Source organism: Lytechinus variegatus, chromosome 3 (assembly GCF_018143015.1).
Source record: "Lytechinus variegatus isolate NC3 chromosome 3, Lvar_3.0, whole genome shotgun sequence".
In the NCBI taxonomy this organism is placed as follows: Eukaryota; Metazoa; Echinodermata; class Echinoidea; order Temnopleuroida; family Toxopneustidae; genus Lytechinus; species Lytechinus variegatus.
In genome coordinates, this window is record NC_054742.1 from 38,130,337 (window position 1) to 38,149,652 (window position 19,316).

The 19,316-nt window shown below is 34.8% G+C and overlaps 1 protein-coding gene and 1 long non-coding RNA gene across 2 annotated transcripts in view; one reads left to right on the plus strand and one right to left on the minus strand.

Annotated features, from left to right (window-relative positions):
* LOC121410950 (cyclin-Q-like) overlaps positions 1–11,883 on the plus strand; it is a 28,165-nt gene extending 16,282 nt beyond the window's left edge. Inside the window, exons 3-6 of the mRNA XM_041603360.1 lie at positions 84–292; positions 8,778–8,892; positions 9,394–9,642; positions 11,512–11,883. Of these exons, the coding sequence (XP_041459294.1) occupies positions 84–292; positions 8,778–8,892; positions 9,394–9,642; positions 11,512–11,598 (660 nt within the window). The 3' untranslated portion in view covers positions 11,599–11,883. The remainder of the gene's footprint in view (positions 1–83; positions 293–8,777; positions 8,893–9,393; positions 9,643–11,511) is intronic.
* LOC121410951 lies at positions 4,588–8,460 on the minus strand. Its single transcript, XR_005969404.1, has 3 exons — positions 8,377–8,460; positions 5,596–5,740; positions 4,588–4,763 (listed from the first exon to the last, which is right to left on the minus strand). It is a non-coding gene; the product is annotated as an uncharacterized LOC121410951 (long non-coding RNA).
* Positions 11,884–19,316: the final 7,433 nt, after the last annotated feature.

Consider the following 19,316-nt stretch of genomic DNA (forward strand, 5'->3'; position numbering starts at 1 on the left):
ATGCATTTCAAGATGATTGAAAACTATTTCAAAATGATGAAACATTTAAGATTCTTTTTTTGTAATGATTACCTCTTCTCTAGGTCATCCATTATGTGATGGAAGCAGGAATCAAGTTACACTTAGAATCAGTGACATTGGCATCTGCATGCTGTATATACCATCGATTCTTTGCAGAGTGTGAGCTTAGCAATTATGATCCGTATTTGATAGGGGCAACTGCTATCTACCTGGCTACCAAAGTTGAAGAGCAGCATGTGAAACTTCGAGACATCATTAATGTGTGCTACAGGTATAATACAGACTTAAAAGAAAAAGGAAGAGTAGAGCTCTCCAGTATTATGTACAATCATGAAACAAATATCTGGAGTATGAAGGCAATGAATATGTCACACCGGTATTTTGGTAAAGCTCCTTTGAGGTTGTCCTTTGATTTAACCCTATCTAGCCGAATTGCGCAATATTTTTGCCGTGCAAATTTTTTTAACTGTGCTGCTCGCTGACTTTTTACTTTCAAGTCTTACGCAACTTTTGAGACCCCCCGGGTACATGGTTCCGAAATTACGCAACATTATGTAAGTGCAAATGCAGACCAAAAATTACTCAAAACCATGATTTTTTGTACAAAATCAATGCAAATTGTGTTTTCAAACTAAAATCATAGATGTATGATTATTTTCAGTTTTGCTGGTCTAAATGTATTTATTTTATGCTTTTTATGATAGCAGAAGAGTCGCCAACAAATTTCATTGAAAAAACAATGAAAAACAAAAGGTAAAAATACAAAGAAATACATAAGAAATTGCAAAAAACAATATAATACATAAGAAAATGATTTGATATCACAATTTTGTTCATGTACACATGCTAAGAACCACACAAAGAGTTTCTGTACCAAAATTAGAACATGTGGAGTTTATTAGGGAGATAGAGGAAGAAGTATGATTTCGCATACTAATTGCGCATGAATTAGCATAATCACTTAATAGCAATTCGCATGAAATAAATTACTACACAATTTTGTGGATGATGACCCAGACTACCCGCATGCCAATTTTCAGCGCATTCGACAGCCGGCCATATGAACTCCCAAAATACCCTGCCTGGATAGGGTTAAATTATTGATTAGTATTACCGTATTGAAATACAAAAAGTAGCAGAAAGACAGGACCTTAGGATAAATTTCACCTCGATGTCAAGAAAAATGAGAAAAACATACTGATGACATTCATCAAAGTCTGTCATCATCAGAGTTATGAACACCATAATTGGCCATTTTTAATGGTTCAAAATGATTATAGAAAAATGAGTGTTACTGATTATTGAATGCATCCTTATGGAAGCATTTTCAATTCTCAGGAAGACTATATTTTACCCTATACAACCCAGGGGCAGCTTGCACGTAATGTCAAAAAATATAAACTCTGGGCCCTGTTGCATAAAAGTTTATGTATTGATTTATGTCATGATTTATGTCACGATTTACGTCATATAGCATAAATCATGACATAAACACAAATAATGACATAAATCCGTTGCATAAAGCTTTATGTCTGAAATCGCGACATAAAATCATGACATATATCCTTTTGAATGACATAAATTTATGTCTTGATTAAAATCAAGACATAAACGGCGGCTTTCTGCAATAAGTGACTTAAGGGTAATTTTACGATCATTTTCTATAATTTGCCCTCTGTAATTTGATGATATTTTGAGTTTTACTTGGACTTTCGAAATAATTTTTGTGTCATTGGATAGCATATGATGTATTCTTTCAATATTTGAAAAACGAACAATCATAAATCTTTCCCTTATTTTTATAAGCAAAACTAGGCCTAAGCATAATAGTTAATGTGTTTACTTCGTTGAGGATAGGACATTTTCCTTAGAATGATGACATAATTTATATCAACGCCACATATTTTTCAAGCACCACCCTACCTCCCAAAATGATGATAATAACTCTGACTTTCAGTCTAGAATCGCCCCTTTTGTGCTTAATTCAAATGTGATTAAAAAAGAAATTTGGTACATACATTGGGTGATTTCAAGTCCAGTGTTGGCGTTGGTATTGGAATTTGAATTGCTTCCCGTAGGTTTAAAATCTATTTTGTGTGTCAGAAATCATGTTGCCATGGTAACGGCATATTATATGACATAAAATTGGTAAAAAAAACTTTCAGATTTAATTACTAGATCAATTTTCAACCAATTCTCATGAAATTTGGTTTACATATTGAGTTTGAGGTGAAGATGTGAGAGACACATATTTTGTGTGTGTCGGAAATCATGTTGCCATGGTTACCACATACTATTTGCCCTAAATTAGGTAAAAATATATTGGTTCCTGCTTCTTGGTTAGTTTAAACCAATTCTCATGAAATTTGGCTCACACATTGGTCTCGAGGTAAAAATGTGCAGGACATATTTTTTAATGTGTCGGAATCGTGTTGCCATGGTAACAATATATGTGTCAAAAATTAGGCAAAATCTTGCGGTTCAAACTACTTCATCAGTTATGCTCATGACTTGCTCGTGGAGGTCTTGGGTAAAGATGGGCAAGACATATTTTTTTCATAGTTTGAAACTGTTGCCATTGTAAGTTTGTAACGGCTAAGGGCAAGGGTATTTATCACCTTCATTGATAGTTCTAGTTTAATGTTCCTTCCCCGCAACAAAGTGCATATAGGACGTGCCTCGTTCATTTCATCATCCTTTTTAATATCGCCTTTTCTTTGTTAATTTTCTTTATTCAGGTTCATAGTCTAAAATGGTAGGCCTAGAGGAAATACGAATTGTAATTTAAAAGAGGAAAGAAAAAGGAAATATGAAAAGGTCATCAAAATTGATAATTTATAGGTCATCCAATTCTTTTCGAAAATCTCAGATGCAGCTTCCCGCTTGCATTATTCATCTAGTTCTTAGTTACTAGTAATAGTCTCGTTGGAGAAAGAAAGGTAGCATTATCATGAAAAATTCGGTCTGACAAAAGAAAGGAAAAGAAAAAAAAGTGAAATATGATATATGCTATTTCATATCATATCAACATCTATCACAAAGTTAGATTTTGTATTACAAAGTTAAAATGTTTGCTCGCTCGCAGTTTTTATAAATTTCGTCCTTTATGCCATGTCTGCCCCATAACAATTTAGATTTCCAAAGCCCCTAATTGAAAGAAAACTCCTTCACAGAGAACAATATTTGTGTCAGTCATCCCCAAACCATGAACACCGATTGACAACCATGCATATATCCCTGTAATCAATGATTATTATTTTTTCTTTATAATTTCAATTTTGTATTATATAAGCATGTCATGGAACCACCTTGCCAGTGCAGTTGCGGCGAGGGTTACAAACGTGGAAGCACAATGGGGGAATTTCTTCAAGAAAATATTTGACATGAAAAAAAAAAATAAACAAGCCTAAATAAAAAAGAAGAGACGGGGTTTAATCCGTGCCAAAAACTGGCCATTAGAGATGGGGGGGGGGGTCCACTTTAGAATATGCTCACTTATTGCCCAAATTCCAAGAGGAGTGCACATGAGGGGCCACTACTCATCACGGCTTTGTGCCTTAATTGGGACACGTTCATACCACCTGTATCCCTTAATCCATACCTCAGTCACCAATCATTTATATTTATTCATCTTTGAGCACCTGGCCATTTTCTTTCTATCTCTCTCTCATGAAATGTAACCCCCCCCCAAAAAAAAAAATGCTTTATCCTTTTATCGCTTTCATTATCTCCCTCCGAGATTAGGCCACTATCATTCACGAAATTTATCTAACAAATTCTCTATACATCTCTCTATCAATGACTCCTTCACATTTAAACTTTTTCATTTCCCTTCTCCCATTCTAATTCACCTCGCCCCCGCTTTCTCACTTTTACTTATACAGTGTAATCTTTGCATCTCTACATAGATCTATCTCATTTTCATTTCTCGCCCTCAATCAATTACTTTCCAAATTTGACAATTCATGGGACAATATTTAGAGTTTATAAAAATAATCCTACAATTTTCTACAAATATTAATTACTATTTTTAGTAGGGAAACAAGTGTGTTCTGAGGGGCAAATCATATTTTGACCACACCCACCCCCCCCCCCCCCCCCCCCCCCCCCCCCCCGATTCAATAAAGCAACAAAGAGATGAAGCAAAAAGAATGACATTTTATGTAAATTTATTACTTTAAAAATAAATACACACTAGAAATTTGTGAAACAATTTTATCTTGTCACCTGTCCTATGACTTTATAAACATGATTAAAAGTGGAACATGGATTTAAATAAAATGTATTTTTCATATCATTATATATTATATTATTCATAGATATTTCCACTTAAAAGAGATGAAGATTTCTGTAATATCATGAAGAGGAACTCACAGTGTTGTAATTTATTCTTCTCCTTTTCCTCTCCCACCCCTCTTCTTTTTCTTCTCTTCCTCCCCTCTTCTTTTTCTTCTTCTCTTCCTCCTTCTTGGTTGTCTTCTTTTCTACCTATTGTTCATTTGTATTATTATGACCTATCATCATTAACATAATAATTTTATGATAATCATAAAATATATCCACAATGTCAATATAATGATTATTATCTTTGAAAAAATGAAAATTAGTACTTTTGTTAATGTTCAAAATTTTAAACCGTTTTTAGGATACTTGAGGGTGAACAGTAATATAATTTAGTTCCCTTGCCAGGTGCTACCAGGTCCATGACGTCACCTCTTCAACAGTCTTGACTCTTGAACAATCTGAAATAAGAAGAATCAGTGAAAACAACTTTAGCAACTCAACTTGATAACAGTAAAGTGTTCACATACATTTACATGTATGATGTATCTCTAAAAGATTATGAAAGAGCCTTTTGAGATTGCAATCACAGACATAATTAAAATAAATATAGAATGTTAAATAAAACTTGGGTAAATAGCTTTCGAATATCATTTTTTATATACTTATAATTAAAGTCAGAATATATTTAATTTCAATCAAGTCATTTGTGAAAATTTTCATATGTGGTGTTACTTGAAAATGAAAATATACCCTTCTACTACTACTATTTATTCTTAAATGCACTTAAATTGCGTTTATGCTTGTAAGCTCTCATTGTTAGCCTCTTTGTTGAGATTCTAATAAAAAATATAAATCAACTGAATCTGAATCTCTTGCAAAAGTTAAGTGAAAAATAATTGTTACAATAGTATGGATCCAATAGCCTTCCTAGATTTTGTTTTCACTTTGACGAGTTGCATTGTTGTTGCTCTTACATATTTTTGTGAATGCATTCCATAATATCATTCATTGAAATATTAAGAGGGCTCAGTTGCCAATTGAAACTTGAATTTCTATAAAAATTCACGAGATTCATATTATCCATTTTTGTGAGTAAAATTAAGATGTATTTATTACAAGATGTGGATGAATTTTAAGAGATTCATATTTGAAAATTACTAGAACAGGACATCACATTTGCAACTGCTCTTAAGAATAATAAATTAGACAAGAATAAATATTACCGTAGAGTAGTATACTTGTATTTACAAGTAGAATATTCAATAAACACAACTTTATATAAAGACTCACCTTCATACTAGAAGCTTGACCCCCTGATCCAAAGAGAAATTTCTTATTCAATCGCAGACAGTGGTAGAGTGTCTGGACTTCCCTCTCCTTCCAGTTGCTGTGCCCCTTTCTCTCTTTACCTCTTCTCACCGTTTGTGTGGGTCACCTGTTAAAAAGTGAATACCAAATTTTTCATATAGTAACAGATGAGAATGAATTCATATTTACATTTTGTATAAACAACAACAACTGAAGTCCCTTCTTTAAAAAAAAATATTTTTATCATTACAGATTTTGTCAAATATATTTGACAGGGGTGTTGGTACAGTTATACAGAATATTTTATTTTAAGGCAAATGAGGTCTAGTCTTTCAACCTTGAAATGGTTTGATGAACATACTAAGAATCGGGATTCAAATTTGAACCTTAGGGGTTGGTACAATAAGGGGTGCTAATGAGAGCAATTATACCCATTTGTGCACCTTTATGGGTGTAGCATAAGTTATATTAATCATCATATAGGGCGCAGATTTGAACCATATAATTGAGGTTAAAAATTTGAACATCTTTAATCTTTAAGTATTATGCACCTTAAAAGGTTGAATGTTGCCCCTTTTATTGGGCAAACGAACTTTATGGGTGCAAACAATAACAAGGCCACTTTTTTGCACCTTTTATCACTTACTAAGGAAAGTACAAGTGATTTATTTAGGCTTCATTTTTTTATGTTAGAAAAATGATTTACACACTCAATGTATGAATACTTCTAGTGAAGATTTTGATAAGTAATTGTAGGCCCTATAATTCTATTATTCATACAATTAGGGATTTTCTTTACTTCAAATTGCCAGTTTTTTTTTTCTAAAAAAAGCACCCCTCTAGTAACTGATCTAAAAGATATCCTCTTTACAGTAAATAGGTAAAAGGAATAGAATATACTATGAGGAGTTCTTAATAACAGTCATCAAGAGAATTTCATTTGTCACGGTTATTTTTATTCACAGATCAGAAACCAAATCCTGTAGTTACCAGTAATTGAAATGCCTTTTCTCCAAGCACATTATTTGTGCACTGATTTGAAAATTAATAGAAATTAATCCATCATAGATGTACATTAATATCTTTATTATAAATTAACATACAACATAGTCATCAGTTTTTCGTGAAGTTACATGTCTTTTCAGTTCAGTGTTTAACTTAATTAATTCAGTGTGTAATTCTCCCCCCCTTCTTTACCTTCCTGTTCAGTAGTCTCCATTCTTCATTAACACAGAGGGTGACCCAGGATTTTCTAAATTATTTTATCACCTTTATTACACACCAATCACTTTGTTGTTTTTTCTGAACGAAGAGGGAACCCCCCCCCCCTCGCTGCTAGGGTCTTATACTCTACACATGTTATTGAAGTGCACATCTACCAACTAATAAATCATCTAGGCCTCTACTCCTGGCACTAGAAACTAATATCATATTAGAGCTAGACACCCTATTCCATAGCTCTATCATAAACCCAGGGGGCTCCATCACCGTAGCGTCGGCAGCGGAGGACTCGTCTCCCAAAGGTCTAAGTTATAACCTACACATATACTAGATTGTATTTGAATTTTGATGTCAGAGTTAAAAAGTCAGGCTAAAGATTAGACATAGAATAGATCTAAAGTAACTTTTGTAGTTCTAGTAGATCTATAATGTTACTTGTTTCATATAAATGATATATAGGCCCCACAAATGATTAGTTTACTAATGATGTAAACACAATTTTTGGGCCCTGAGCTAGATCTATTCTAGATCTCTTGTATTGCTAAACTATCTATTAATAAAAACATGAATGGAAGGAGCCCCAGCCAGACTCAGTCCAGGGGCAGGGCTGCACTACCTCATTCACTGGCCAGGACCAAGGCCCAAACCAGGGTAGGCCTAGACTAGAGTCTAGACTAAATTGTAGGGCCAGCTCAGCTCACCTAAGTAACTAAGACAAGTTTAACTTAGATTTTTTTAGAGCTAGACTAAGTCTAAATTAGACCCTAGACTTGATCTAGTCCTAGAAAGAAAACTAGATAACAATAGATCTAGACTAGCACTTAATAAAGGGGCCAAGCTTTTACTTGCTAGGGCCTGGCCCTGCATTGACACTGACAGTGACAATGTGACATGCCTAAATTTAAGGGTTTTTTTTTAATCTCCGAACATAGGCTCAGCACAACTAATTATTTAGGCCTGGGCTAGGCCTAGGCCCTCACGGTGAGTGACAGAGCTGTTTTGTATAGACTCTAGAGTGTCTAGTCTAGACTTCTAGTCTAATCTTAGACAGTTCGGCTCTAAGTCTAACGTTAGACTAGGCCTAACGAGTAATGTTAACATAGGCCTAGATCTTTCCAGGAAGAACAGTGATGCTCTTAAAAAACCTTTAATTTCAAATCAATGAATGAAAATGTCCAATAAAATGTCGTGAAGATTAATTAAAACTGTTTTCTGTCAGTGTTCATCCCATGAATTATTTGTGTTTATCCGACGCCGAACCTTAAAATCAATGTTCAATGTCGTGAAGATTATATGACACTGTTCTGTTGTTGTTGATTCCAAGCATTATTTATCTTTGTCAGATGCTGGAACCTCCGGCTAGCACTGCCGGCGTTGTACGGCTAAGAGCAGCCGGAGAGTATTCGAGCAATCATTACATAAAATTGACGTCGATAATGATTTATTTAAACATCTCCTCATACTTAGAAACTTTTAATTTTGGTCAGAACGTGAGATATATCTATTATCTACGATATACAACAATGAAAAATTGATACATACCAAAATAGGCCTCTATCCCTTCCAAATAGAAAGCCGAAGACCCTTTTTCGCAAGAGCTTCCTGCGGCTGAAAAATGACAACTTATGCCAAGTGTATGTCAACAGGCTCGTTCATGACTATTCAGTTTATGTAATGATGATTAAATCGCGTCATAAGCTAAAACAATACGTAAATATTTTTATGCAACGAAATTTATGTCAACGACAAGCTATGCATGACTTTATGTCACGATCGAAATTTATGTCATTATGACATAAATTTTTATGCAACAGGGCCCTGTACTCATAATTCCATGAAAGATGTTAATGTGATATTGATTGTACTTTGGATGTTTTATTTGATAATGTAAAATGGTCATTCATTGGTGAATCTCTTTGTATCTTTTTGCTACATACTTTCAGGATTCTACATAAGGAAGAAACACCCTTGGAAGTAGGCAAACAATACTGGGAACTTAGAGACAGTGTAGTCAACTGTGAACTACTCTTAATCCGTATGCTCAAGTATAACCCAAAGGTATTTAGCATTGAAATGAAAATGTGTTGCCATAGTGACAACCTCTATTGATATGTCAAAAAAGTATATCTTATATACATGTATCTTTGGTATCAATCACTCCCAGTGATTTTTGTTGTAAATATGTACTCATATGTAGACTTCAGACATTTTTGTAATTGAAGGGCTTATACAATGTTTGACCAAGCCTGATCCCCCATCTAAGAATGTAAATAAAAAATAATAAATTGAATAAGCACTGGAATTCTGGATTAAAAATGTAGTTCTTTCACTGGAGTTCTTGGATATGAGGACATTGTATTTCTGTTCTGTGTACAGAATAAGCAGGAACACTATCTCAGGGGATAACAGCCCTCATTTGACATTGTTTATCTACTTATTTACTACCAATAATACCACAAGTTTCTATCTCAGTGAATGGAGAGAGGTGTATTTGATAATATACCATCTGTGTGACAGTTTGATACAAAAATTGAAAAATACCAAACTATCTTTCTCTAGATCGGTGACCTACCCCACAAGTACCTTGTACATTACCTGAAGTCCCTTTCAAATTGGATGGACAGAAGTGTTTGGGATCATACACCAGTCTGTCGGACAGCCTGGGCCATGCTGAGGGATAGCTATCACAGTGACATCTGCCTTCAAACCAAACCTCAACACATGGCTGTAGCTGTAATCTACTTTTCTTTACAATGTTATGGTCTGGAGGTGCCACTCAATGATGAGGCAGTCAATCCATGGTGGAAGGTAAATACTATTCTCTTGCTGAATTCTATAAAAGTCATCACCTTGCTCAAAGCCTGCAGTGCATTGGTCAGTAATGGGAACTTTACTACAATATCATCAAACATTACAATATTTATGAACAGTATTAGTCATTGAATGCATTTTTACCCATTAGAATATACATATGGCATTTCCTGGGTGTTAGGAATTAAATTCATTTCTAGTGCCCTTTCTTGGTAATGTTTTCATTTTTGTCTCACCTGCGAAGCAGAGTGAGACTATAGGCGCCGCTTTTCCGACGGCGGCGGCGGCGTCAACATCAAATCTTAACCTGAGGTTAAGTTTTTGAAATGACGTCATAACTTAGAAAGTATATGGACCTAGTTAATAAAACTTGGCCATAAGGTTAATCAAGTATTACTGAACATCCTATTAGAGTTTCATGTCACATGACCAAGGTCAAAGGTCATTTAGGGTCAATGAACTTAGACCATGTTGGAGGGATCAACATCGAAATATTAACCTGAGGTTAAGTTTTTGAAATGTCATCATAACTTAGAAAATATATGGACCTAGTTCATGAAACTTGGACATAAGGTTAATCAAGTATCACTGAACATCCTGCATGAGTTTCACGTCACATGTCCAAGGTCAAAGGTCATTTAGGGTCAATGAACTTTGGCCGAATTGCGGATATCTGTTGAATTCCCATCATAACTTTAAAAGTTTATGGATCTGATTCATGAAACTTGGACATAATAGTAATCAAGCATCACTGAACATTTTGTGCAAGTTTCAGGTCTCATGATTAAGGTCAAAGGTCATTTAGGGTCAATGAACTTTGGCCGAATTGGGGGTATCTGTTGAATTACCATCATAACTTTGAAAGTTTATTGGTCTAGTTCATTAAACTTGGATATTATAGTAATCAAGTATCTCTGAACATCCTGTGCGCATTTCAGGTCACATGACCAAGGTCAAAGGTCAATGAACTTTGGCCGAACTGGGTGTATCTGTTGAATTACCATCATAACTTTGAAAGTTTATGGATCTGATTCATGAAACTTGTACATAAGAGTAATCAAGTATCACTGAACATCCTGTGCGAGTTTCAGGTCACATGATCAAGGTCACAGGTCATGTAAGGTCAATGAACTTTGGCCATGTTGGGGTTTTTTGTTGAATAACCATCATATCTCTGTAAGTTTATTGGTCTAGTTCATAAAAAGTGGACATAAGAGTAACCATGTATCACTGAACATCTTGTGCGAGTTAGAGTAGTATTCAAAGTCAGCACTGCTGCTATATTGAACCGCGTGGTGCAGGTGAGACGGCCAGAGGCATTCCACTTGTTGTTAAAAATAGCTGTTCAAGTACTTGCGTTAAACATTTATTAATTGGAAATTAGAAATTTAATGCATACATAAAGTCAGTAAATTTATCCAGCAAAACACATTTTTAGTTGATATCTTTTTCACCACGACAGTCTTAGGGTACATCATGCATTTAATGTCTAGAAATGAAATGGAATATTGGACTGCACTTTTGAGAGATTTACCAAAATTAAAGATAGGTTTAAGTTATTTGTAATATTACAGATATGGACTATAGCTAGATGCACATCAATTACAGTTTTAGGGCCTTATACTTTTACAAATATTGTCCATTTCATTTTGTCCTGTACATTAGGACCCTTGATTTAGAATATGCGACGAAAGTTTTTATTATTTACTATTGGCCTTCTTCAATTGGTGGAGGGAAAATATAATTGATTCGGAAATGTTTATGATTTTATAGATACATTAAATTAAAAATCTTGGTATGGCAGTGTCCTAAAATAAATTTGTACATACTGTGCTATTCAAATTTCTATTTCAACCTTTTATGTAGGCCTTCTCTGATGACATTAATGAGGAAAATATCCAAAGGATCATCACTGAACTCATTGAACTTTATGAACTGGATGATAAAAGGTGACCTCTATCATTGAACTCATTGAACTGGATGATAAAAGGTGACCTCTGTCATTGAACTCATTAAACTGGATGATGAAAGGTGACCTTTATCACTGGACTGAACTCGTTGAACTGGATGATGAAAGATGACCTCTATCACTGAACCCCTTGAACTGTACAAACTGGATCATAAAAAAGTGACATCAAATACTTGTCTCATTTGAACTGTCCAGTTTGAGTTGGGTGACAAAGATGTCCCCCATTTTCATCAACGACCCAGACCTGAGCCAAAAGTGAAATTAACAAATGGGGAAAGAAGCTACTTTGTACAACATTATCAGTTTTATGCATCTTCAGCACTTGAAAGCTGATTATTGTGGTTAAGATAAATTCAAATTAATGGGTTCTGACAAGAGGTTTTTATTGAGCTTTATCACTGTCTGAAGTAAGTGATGTCACCCTATGTCAGGAGGGTTGTGATTCCATAGGTTTTTACATAGAAAGATAAATTTTAATTTTTTTTATATCCAGATTCTGAATTCAATATTATTTTTAAAATTTGCAGAGGAATATGGCATTGATAATTATTCATATCTCAAATAGATGGAAACCAACAGCTCTTCACTTTTTGGTCTAAATTGTTATGTCAGGAAATGTTGTTACACATAATCTGAATGGAGTTAGAATTGGAAAGCTGCGCCTCATAAACAGGAAATAAAATATGGCAAAAACTAGTCCAAAGCAGTAGATTTCATCAGTTCAAGCTTGCAGGAAAATATGGTTACGAATGTATGATATCTCTATGTGATATAAGTGAAGAAAATGAAATGTGTAATCTAAAAAGGAGACTATACGCGCCACTTTTCCGACTGCGGTGGCGGTATCGTCAACACCAGATCTTGACCAAAGGTAAAGATTTTGAAATGTCATCATAGCTTAGAAAGTGTATGGGCCTAGTTCATGAAACTTGGACTTAATGGTTATCAAGTATTACTGAACACCCTGCCTGAGTTTTAAGTCACATGACCAAGGCCAAAGGTCATTTATGGTCAACAAACATTGACCATGTTGGGGTATTTGTTGATTACATTATAGCTTTGAAAGTTTATGTATCTGGTTCATGAAACTAGGACATAAGAGTAATTAAGTATCACTGAACATCCTTTGTGAGTTTCAGATCACATGACCAAGGTCAAAGGGCATTTAGGGTCAATGAACTTAGATTATGTTGGCGGTATTTGTTGAATTGCCATAACTTTGAAAGTTTATAGATCTAGTTAATGAAACTTGGATATAAGAGCAATCAGGTATCAGCAAACATCCTGTGCAAGTTTCAGGTCACATGACCAAGGTCAAAGGTCATTTAGGGTCAACAAACTTTGGCCAGGCATGTTGGAGGTATATGCTGAATTGCCTTTTATACATGTACATCTTTCTACACCAGTGCATCAAGAACAGACTCTGGAGTGGCATCACCTCCTGATTAGGAGATAAGCAGGAGTGCGGAGCAGTTTTCAAAGTGGGGGGGGGGCTGACAATGCAAAAAATCATGGTTTTGGAAAAAAAGTGGGGGGCTGAAGCCCCCCCCAGCCAGTTCCGCGGCCCCTGATAAGAACTCTAGCCCTAATGTATCCCAGTTCAGCTGCCAGTTTCATCCATCCAAAATGTATCATCAGATATGTTTACTAAAGATTACCCATAAAAAACATTGATGCATCCCTGCGTACTCCATAAATTGTATTACAAGGGATACTTAATCCTGTGAGCAGTTGAGCGCCATCAACTGGTCCAGTTTCCACTGTTCACCTGAATATATTTCATTAAAAAAAATAACGACTCTGGCTGTAAAACAGCTTTGATGTAAATCCATTGTCCACTTGAATAAATCTGCTTGTGTTGCAAAGTTCTTGGTGTGTTGTACAGAAGTTGTATTAAATAGAATGGACTACTGGTGAAATTGTGGTAAGTTGATTGGTTATTTGGGAAAATTGGGGCAAAAAACAATCAAATTGAAGGTGGATCACACAAATTTCTAAGTAAATTCTGCAAGTTTGTTCAAGTAGACTGTATTCAGTGGTGTACCATGAGTCACGGCATGGGGGGGGGGCACCAGCAAAAATGTTGAGTCCCTTAGTGGGCAAACAAAGCGCACTAAATCGCCAGGTATACTGACTTAAAAGAGACATTTTAAGGACTGCCATTAAAACAGATACATTGTATGTATAGCTCACTGATCAAAAAATGCAACCACGAAGCGTGAGCTGAAACATTTTATATTCAGACCTAAAAAGGGACATTACAAGCAAATTTTTGTACAAATTTTTTGCCAAACATTGTAAAAGTTACAGATTTATTGACCCCAAACGGACATTTTAAGGCCATTTTTGAGTATACATATCTCACCATAGTCATATAATGCGAATGCCAAGTGCTTGCTGATTTTGTTAGAATTACATCTAAACACATGAAGCACTATTTTTTAGTCATTTTAATCATGTAATCATATGCATCTCACTAATCGAATATTGCGAGAAAATTTTGGAAATTCAGACCTTAAGAGGGGCATTCTTAGGCTTTTTCGTTGGAATTCACTGAGACCATACATATTTCACAAACCAAAAATTGTTGATATTCAGATCAATAAAAAGGACATTTTAAGGACCAATTTTAGCAATTCATGAAGAGCAGACATATCTCACCAATCCACTAATGCGAACGTAAGCACAGACTGGAAATGTTTTATATTCAGACCTTAAAAGAGGACAATCACTTAAAGTGATCATGCATAAGAAGCATATGTCACATAATAACAATAACAACAAGTGCGAGGAATCATATTTGGTGTAATTGACTTGAAAACAGGATGTTTTTGTACAAGATTATACTGTATATCGCATACAATGCGAGCACCAGGAACACATAGGCCCTGAGAAATTATGTTTCATAGTTATGAAAAAGATATTTCTCATGTAATATAACGTATTATAAAACAGGTTCAAGGATGTAGCCAATGGTGGGTGCATATTCAAGTCACGTGTTCATGCTTTAATTATGCGCAACCTTCCAGTCGTGCATTTTTCGTGCAGCACTGTGCATTTTTTGTGCAGCACTGTGTAATTTTTGTGCAGCATAAACTGATACGCGTTCAGTAAGAGTCTGGCTTGGATTTTGATGCGCTTACTTAGGCGCGCATAGTAGATACGCCTGTGATGTCATAATTGACAGTCTTGTGATGTCTTCGTCTGTGCGATCGTACACAAGTTGGAGGGATTTGACAAGATTTCCGTGAAAAATTCATTTTGCCGACCCGTTATATAAAACAATTAATGCACATTTTAAGATTTGTGATGTTAGTGACGATGCGAGCAACTCTCGGGCATTCACAATATTATGCAAAAGCACTCGGCGCAAGCGCCTCTTGCTTTCGCATAATTGTAAATACCCTCGAGTGTATTGCATCGTCATAACACACTCATAAATGTGCATTAATTGTATATTATAATGAACGATGATTTTTTCTTTCCCACTACGTTTTTCTTCCTTCCTTGCTCTTTTTCTAATCCCCACTTTTTTTTTTTTTTGAGGGGCTAGCCGATTGGGAAGGCACCCCCCCCCCCGTAGTTACACCGCTGACTGTATTTCATGATTTGAAGTGTAGTTATTTCTCTGTAAAACAGAGATGCATACAAAAACACAGAAGACACTACATGAACTGTAAATAGGATCTTAATTATGTATTCACATCACATTTAAAAAATAATGTACATGTAATACTTATGGTTGTAACAGAATAGAAATGACTGATACAGGATATGCCTCCTATTCTGTTTAAAGGTCAAGTCCACCTCAGAAAAATGTTGATTTTAATCAAAAGAGAAAAATCAGCCAAGCACAACTGCTGAAGATTTCATCAAAATCGGATGTAAAATAAGAAAGTTATGACATTTCAAAGTTTCGCTTATTTTTAACAAAATAGTTATATGAACGAGCCAGTTACATCCAAATGGGAGAGTTGATGTCACTATTTCTTTTGTTTTTTATTGTTTGAATTATACAATATTTCAATTTTTACGAATTTGACGATTAGGACCTCCTTGCCTGAAGCACAAACTGTTAAAATAATGGAATTCCACGTGTTCAGGGAGGAATGAAACTTCATTTCACATGACAATGACGAGAAAATAAAAATATTTCATATTTCAAACAATAAAAAACAAAAGAAATAGTGAGTGAATGACATCATCGACTCTCTCATTTGGATGTAGCTGGCTCTTTCATATGACTGTTTTTGTGAAATGAAGCGAAATTTTGAAATGACAAATTTCTTATTTAACATCCGATTTTGATGAAATTTTCAGTGTTATGCTTGTTGAATTTTTCTCTTTTAATTCAAATTAAGTTTTTGTTGGGGTGGACTTGTCCTTTAAAAACTTAAGACTGTTTAAAAAAAACTAATGCATGGAGCATAGTGTGTGAGTGGAAATGCATCACGTACAAGGTTTTTTGGGGGGTAGGGGCTGCACTGTGCATGAGCCTTTTGGCGAGTGTCCACTGTACAGAATCTGAAGAACCAACCTTTCATTGCATTGACTTTTACACAGGACAGAGCAAGTGCATTAGAAGTTTGAAATAATAGTGACAAAGAAACGAAGGTTTTACAGTACACTTAAGTTGCTATCCTACTGTCAGGATATCACAGAATTTGCACAATCAATTGTGATGTTTGAAGTACAACACCCATTTCATATAAAGGTGGTTTATTCCTTGTGCATGTCTCTTTCCAAATAAGAATATTTCTTCCAAAAGGTGTCTACTTATCAAAACAATCATGTTTGAGTTTGTACATTCAATGATTCTATAATTAAGAAGCCATTTAATTCTATAGGCAATTCTGCTTAACAGAAGAGGTTGAAATGCTTTTTTTTCTTTCCACACTTAGTTTTAGACTTAATCGTTGTCATGCTGAATCTGTTTGTGGTTACTACAAAGATGCCACCCAGAAGTTTATCAGTTTGAATATAAATGGTATCTATTTTCTTTCAGGTAGTTAGCATGAAAATAGTTGCTAATCTGAAAGAATTATTACTGTAGAAAATCATCCTCTGGCATTTTTGTGCATAGTTTGATTCAAAATCCAGGGGGATTTGATTTTTCCATCTCTAAAAAATATATTGAAAAGGTTAATCTTGCAATGGTATTGACTTACATGAGGTCATCTTACTTGTATGTAAAAGGTCACTTAAATGGTATGTACACCAGGCACATCTGCATATTGGCATACTCATGTATGTACAGTCATAACAAGCAAACAAAGTGTGGAATTTTAATTTAATCACAAACAACACCAAGAATGTAGAATTAGACTGAGGAATATTTCTTTGCCTTATACATGTAGTACTCCCTGAAAAAAATGTGTTCTTGCAAGTTTGTTTAGGCTTTGCATTTTATTTGCACATTGGAAGAGAGAAAACAGTAACCAATTAATGACAATTTACCCTGATATTCTCATTCTAGCATTGTGATGAATTATTAAAACCCTATGTGAAATGCACTGTATGCAGATATTAAAATAATCCCCACTGAATAGTGAAATAAATTCTCCCTTGACTTCTGTATTTATGTGTTGAAATGTACTCAATGAAAATATTATGGCCAGGTTTAGGAAGCAACAGCTCCTCTGGTGCAATAATATTGAGCAGAATTTTGGTTATAGAAAGCTACATAATTACCATGTATCTTACATATTCTAATCATACTGCTAAAAGAATTTATTTTCCAAGTCTGTGAGGTATACATCTGGACATAACACAGACTTAATTCACTCTTACACAATGAAGAACATTGATTTGATGCATTCTGAAAATCTAAAATGATTTGTAAAAATTTTGCTTCCACAATTCCGTTTCAATATTCAGAGATTTCTCTTTGGGACACAAATATTCAATATTTAATTAAGTTCGACTATACGTGTATTTCTTGTAGTTCTGAGCTTTATCAACAAATTATACGTATTAATGTTAGATGATTGAGCACTTAAAAGATGGTCATATCATATGCAGGACAAGCCCATGGGTTCAATTTTACATTTTATACAATGCTGCATCATGGGCATTGACAATGATTAAAAATAAGAAAATTTTATATATTTAATATACGTTCAGCAAAAAAAATTCTTAGTCACTTATAAAATTTAAAATATTCCATTTAGATATTTGACTAAAGGCAAAATTATTGTATGTCAACATGACCAGACAATATTTTTGTCTCACCTGCATAGCAGTGTGAGACTATATAACATCAAATCTTAACCTGAGGTTAAGTTTTTGAAATGACATCATAACTTAGAAAGTATATGGACCTAGTTCATGAAACTTGGCCATAAGGTTAATCAAGTATTACTGAACATCCTATTAGAGTTTCATGTCACATGACCAAGGTCAAAGGTCATTTAGGGTCAATGAACTTAGACCATGTTGGAGGAATCAGCATCGAAATCTTAACCTGAGGTTAAGTTTTTGAAATGTCATCATAACTTAGAAAATATATGGACCTAGTTCATGAAACTTGGACATAAGGTTAATCAAGTATCACTGAACATCCTATGTGAGTTTTATGTCACATGACCAAGGTCAAAGGTCATTTAGGGTCAATGAACTTTGGCCGAATTGGGGGTATCTGTTGAATTCCCATCATAACTTTGAAAGTTTATTGGTCTAGTTCGTTAAACTTGGACATTAGAGTAATCAAGTATCACTGAACATCTCTGCGCATTTCATGTCACATGACCAAGGTCAAAGGTCAATGAACTTTGGCCGAATTGGGTGTATCTGTTGAATTACCATCATAACTTTGAAAGTTTATGGATCTGATTCATGATCTTGGACATAAGAGTAATCAAGTATCACTTAACATTTTGTGCAAGTTTCAACTCTCATGATTAAGGTCAAAGGTCATTAGGGTCAATGAACTTTGACCGAATCGGGGGTAACTGTTGAATTACCATCATAACTTTGAAAGTTTATTGGTCTAGTTCGTTAAACTTGGACATTAGAGTAATCAAGTATCACTGAACATCTCTGCGCATTTCATGTCACATGACCAAGGTCAAAGGTCAATGAACTTTGGCCGAATTGGGTGTATCTGTTGAATTACCATCATAACTTTGAAAGTTTATGGATCTGATTCATGATCTTGGACATAAGAGTAATCAAGTATCACTGAACATCCTGTGCGAGTTTCAAGTCACATGATCAAGGTCAAACGTCTTGTAAGGTCAATGAACTTTGGCCATGTTGGTTTATTTTGTTGAATAACCATCATATCTCTGTAAGTTTATTGGTCTAGTTCATAAAAAGTGGACATAAAAGTAACCATGTATCACTGAACATCTTGTGCGAGTTAGAGTAGTTTTCAAAGTCAGCACTGATGCTATATTGAACCGCGTGATGCAGGTGAGACGGCCAGAGGCATTCCACTTGTTCTTCCAGTATGACACAACATTTTCATGTGAACAGCCATGCATGGGTGGTTAAATGCTTTAAAAAAGAGCAATGTCAGTAAAAGAAAATTGCAAGTAATGGATTAGTCAGTGCATGGCTGGTTACAGGCATTAAACAATACCAATGTAAGTAAAAGAAAATCGCAAGAAAATGATCAGTCATTCTTTCAGTTGTGAAAGTTTGTGTGGCATAAATATCCATTAAACGATAAAAGCAAAGTCAAATACCAAGTGAAGAGAAA